At 31.0% G+C, this 4,534-nt stretch overlaps 1 protein-coding gene across 2 annotated transcripts; it reads left to right on the forward strand.

Annotated features, from left to right (window-relative positions):
- Positions 1–375: 375 nt before the first annotated feature.
- Positions 376–2,269, forward strand: LOC120088827 (ethylene-responsive transcription factor ABR1-like). Of its 2 annotated transcripts, none has more exons than XM_039046275.2 (2): positions 376–748; positions 1,661–2,269. In XM_039046275.2, the coding sequence occupies exons 1-2, from the start codon at positions 451–453 to the stop codon at positions 2,167–2,169; spliced, it is 807 nt and encodes a 268-aa protein (XP_038902203.1). In that variant the 5' UTR covers positions 376–450; the 3' UTR covers positions 2,170–2,269. The 2 variants fall into 2 exon arrangements, with proteins under 2 accessions (XP_038902203.1, XP_038902202.1); XM_039046274.2 differs by having other exon boundaries at positions 377–748; positions 1,658–2,269.
- The last annotated feature ends 2,265 nt before the right edge of the window (positions 2,270–4,534 follow it).

Below are 4,534 nucleotides of genomic sequence, written 5' to 3' on the forward strand. Positions count from 1 at the left end.
AATAATAAAATTGTTAATCCTCTATTAGTAGATATAATTAACACATTATTAGTTAATTACGTATATCTCTATATCAGTTTTTACGGTTCACATTTTAATTTTTTTAATTTTCTTAACTTGTCCATTTCATTTCCGTCATAACACACCCAATTGTACAAAATGATTAAACCAGAGTAAAATCACAATTTTACATTGTATGAAGCTTCTTGAACAATCTGTCTCGTAGGGAAGGAATTATGAGAAGGGATGGGAAAGGCGGTGGTTATTAAAAGAAAGAAAAATAACATGTAACGTTTTTCAAAGTCAAAGCCAACTTGGTGAGCTGCTAATTTTGTTCGATTATTATAAATAATTGGCTCAAATTAAAACACATCCATTTTCAACAAGCTTTTTTCTCAACGTTGATCAATATCTCTGTTTGGAAATAATCCAACAAAATCAAGAATTTTGATGAGCGTTATTACTGTTATTCCGAAGGTGGCGAATTCCAGCAGAGATTTTTATTCCGACCAAAATGAATGGCTTCATCATTCAACATCGTTTTCTAGTTTAAATAGAGATGAAGAGACCTCCGTCATCGTCTCCGCTCTCACCCACGTAGTCGCCGGTGAGGTCTCGCCCGGCAGCGGCAGCAGCAGCGGAACTCCGTCCGCTGGTTCGTCTTCCTATAATTCCCACAAGAGAGGACGTCAAGACCATGAAGTTCAACACTCCCTTTCAACTTCTCATTATTCCCCTGCTTTCAATGGTAACATCATTTAATTTGAGAAATATTTAGGTGCATCACAACTTGTGATTAGATATATTAGATAACGTATTACATAGTTTATAAATATGGGGAGATCATTTGAATTTTTTTTATTTGAGATACTTAACAAGACACTTAAATAGATTGTATAAAATATGGATGCAGTCCGGATGTATATTTTTCATTTCTTTTTCTTTTCTTTCTAATATATATAAAAGTTAAACTGAAGATTTTCGAGTCAAAATTTCAAAATTATTCAGAAACGTGACTGGATTGGTAGGATGTAACCTACATATTCTCTAATCAAAGGTCTAGCCTAATTTTATAGCTTTTAGCTTGTGCATTAACAGTGCAAAACTGTATGCCAGTCAGATTATGGCAAATATATCACTGTATATAACTATTATATTTGAAAAAATAAACTTGAGAATAAGAATTTGATTCCAAGCCTTTTTTAAGTTATTAAATAAAATTGTCACAGTTTGCTATGGTGTGACAGAATTCTTTGGATATAGATTCGAACGGGTAATTACAATGGCAGTATTTTAGAGTTAATAATTAAATGTATAACAATATTTTCTAAGAATCACAGATAATGTTATTAGTGATAAACTCTATCATTAATAGACTTTTAGAGTTAGATACAAGTTCTTGTATTGAAAATTCTTTTGCATTATGCTATATTTACTAATACTTTGGACTCGTATATTTGCAACTGTCCATTTGAAAATTTACACATATCCTGTTCAGATTCGAGGCATCTTATAGTTTTTTACTTGTACATTTATGATACAAACCTGTATTAAAAAAATAGGTATATATTTTATGTTCTTGTCGTTCATCTAGGTATCTAACTACAGTTTTTCTCTATTTTCTTTTTTAAGTATTTTTTAATTTTTTTGTCCACAGAAGATGGAAGAAATGTGGTGACCGCAATATACGAATATGAGAGAGAAACAAAGAGAAACATAGGAGATGAAGAAGGAAGAAGAAGATATAGAGGAGTGAGGCAAAGGCCATGGGGGAAATGGGCGGCGGAGATTAGAGATCCATTCAAAGCCGTCAGAGTTTGGTTAGGGACTTTCGACACTGCTGAAGCCGCCGCCGCCGCCTATGATGAGGCTGCCCTCCGCTTCCGAGGCAATAAAGCCAAACTTAACTTCCCTGAAAACGTCAGACTCCGAACCTCCCCGCCGCCCGCCACAGCCAACCAATATGTCGTCGTTTCCGAATCCCCCGTCAATCTCTATAATCAAACGCCGATGTCCTCATCCATGACATCCCCTTCGTCGTCCGTCGTCGGGTTGGTATCTCCACCGTCTGTTTATGGGAGGCAGTGGAGTGATGATCACGGCGGCGATGGGGGTTTTCCGGTGCCGCAATGGACGCCGGATGTTAATGAGTACAGCTCACCTGAATAGAGCGGCCTTGTGCTCTTGTTTTTTTTATATTTTTGTATTTCTGACTTTTTTCTTAGTTTTGCAACAAAATGAATCCAACTATTTTCTTATTTTGGTAAAATTCCAATTCATATGGTTGGTTGAAAAAAAATGTATTTTTTAATACAATAACTACGAGAATAGGTCAAACCTTCAATCTCGAAGGAGGAATGTCATACTGTTGAGTTAACCTTGCTTTGATTGAAAAAAAATATTGATAATTCTACACTACTACTAATAATTTCATTTGTGAATTTCATAGAAATCGAAATATACATGTAAGTAATTACATGACGAATGAAATATGCAATCCAACCAAATAAAATGTTAAGAACAAAATACCATCTTACATATTAAATTGGTGGAATGTTTAGTTAGGATGATTATTTCTCTTCATAATAAAAAGATTGAAAAAAATAAAGGAAGAAAGTTAAATGAGAAGAATTCGAATCTCAAACTTCGTTATTTTTTTTTCCATGTTCATTCATACGCAGGTGAAAGATTTTGAATTTTTAACCTCTTAATCTATAATACATATTTACACCATGTTTAGTAATTGAATGACAAATATTACGTTATAAAATATTATAATTTGAATAACACGAGATGTACCCATCTTTATACATCATCTTTCACCACTCACATCAAAAAAGGAAATAAGAAAATTTGGAAAATTTTGTCACATGACAAATTGTGATTAGACAATTTGATAGGATACACGAAAATATATAATATCGAGATGTATTTAAGTATTTTTCTTATAATTTAATCAGAAATAGTTAATTTCTTTCATTTTTTTTAGTAGGGGTGAAGTCAAAGTTGAAGGATATGGTTTTGATGAAATAGCTTTATCCAAAAAAAATTTCACTTCTATTCAAACAAAACGAGTGCCTCTCTGACTTATTTGTTGTAGAAATAAGTTTAAATTAATAGAAAAGGTCTAACTGACCTTACATAATTATTACAAATAATAATAATAATAATAATAGTTTGACCTAAAAATAGTATTCTAGCTTTGTGGTCTTTAATAATTATCCGTTAATATGCATCTTTGACTTTGATGTCTCATATATTGTATTATGTATGTATATGTGCGTCTTTAACAGTAAATTTATTTTTATGAGAAAACAACGTTTTTATCGATAAATTAATGAAATATTTTCGAATATTGAAAGAAGAATCAAAATATTTACAAGTAATAGTAAAATATCACAATCTATCTACAACAGATCGTGATAGACCGCGAGTATCTATCTGTGTCATGATAGATACAAATAATAGTCTATCACGATCTATTACAAATAGATTGTGATATTTTGATATTACTTGTAAATATTTTCAACAGTTTTGTAATTTAAAATAATTTCTCTAAATTAATAGCTTGTGAGACGGGTTAACATGCTAATAATGGGAATGGAGAAATGGTGTGTTGATTTAATAAGTAATGGAATCATAATTGACAATATCTTTGAAGTTGAAATTCTTAACATGTTGTCCTTGAAAATAAAAAGTATAGAAACAGTTGATGGAATCCACTGACGAATTTCTAATTTAAAATAGAAAGATATTTAAGTACATTTTGAACCTCATCTATTTTGTGCCTCCTATAAAGTTGTTCAATCATAATTTGTCACGTGACAAATTCTTTTTATTTCTTTTTTGAAATATTTTAACTAATTTTTTTGTATGAATTATGAGAGAAGAATATGTAGAGAGATGCATCCAAATATTACTTATTAAAATATAGGTTCTCGTCCGATAGATCTCTTTTTTGTCCTAGGAATAAAAATAAAAAAAAGTAAGTGAATCCACTTCAAATTAGACAATCATTCCCAAAATATGAAGTAAAGACATTTCTTTCTAAATAATTAAAGAAACACACTTATTAATTCATTCTCACTTACTAATAAGTAAGGTGCCTGAAAAATTTAGATTATAATACAATTTTTGTATCTATATTTTTAAGTTTGTTTAATTTTAATCACTATACTTTTAAATGTTGAATCTTAATTCTTGTACTTTCAAGAGAGAACAGTTCTCCTAAATTCTTTCAAATTTTAACTGTTTCCTCTTTTTCCAATAAAACTCCCACAAATTTTGCTCCTATCTTCGAGTTATAGAAAAAATATATTGTGGAGATGAAGTTCGACCTCAATGAAGTACTTGGAGCGTGAGGAGATAAAGTCCACCAGAGAAATTGTTCATGACATTTGAGGTGTGTAATGCTCAACCCTCGTAACTTTTGATTTAATTATAAATAAACTCAATGAACTCTAATGCTTGCACTTTGTTTAATGAGATAAATCTCTATATCCCTGAGGTATAAACAAACAACGTGGATATGTCT

This window comes from Benincasa hispida, chromosome 10 (genome assembly GCF_027475165.1).
Source record: "Benincasa hispida cultivar pf3 chromosome 10, pf3_genome.v1.1, whole genome shotgun sequence".
NCBI classification, from domain to species: domain Eukaryota; kingdom Viridiplantae; phylum Streptophyta; class Magnoliopsida; order Cucurbitales; family Cucurbitaceae; genus Benincasa; species Benincasa hispida.

Coding starts and splice junctions, on each gene's coding strand:
- LOC120088827 (XM_039046274.2), top strand. CDS start 451: ATGAGCGTTATTACTGTTATTCCGAAGGTGGCGAATTCCAGCAGAGAT. Junction 749..1,657: donor TTATTCCCCTGCTTTCAATG/GTAACATCATTT, acceptor TTTTGTCCACAG/AAGATGGAAGAAATGTGGTG.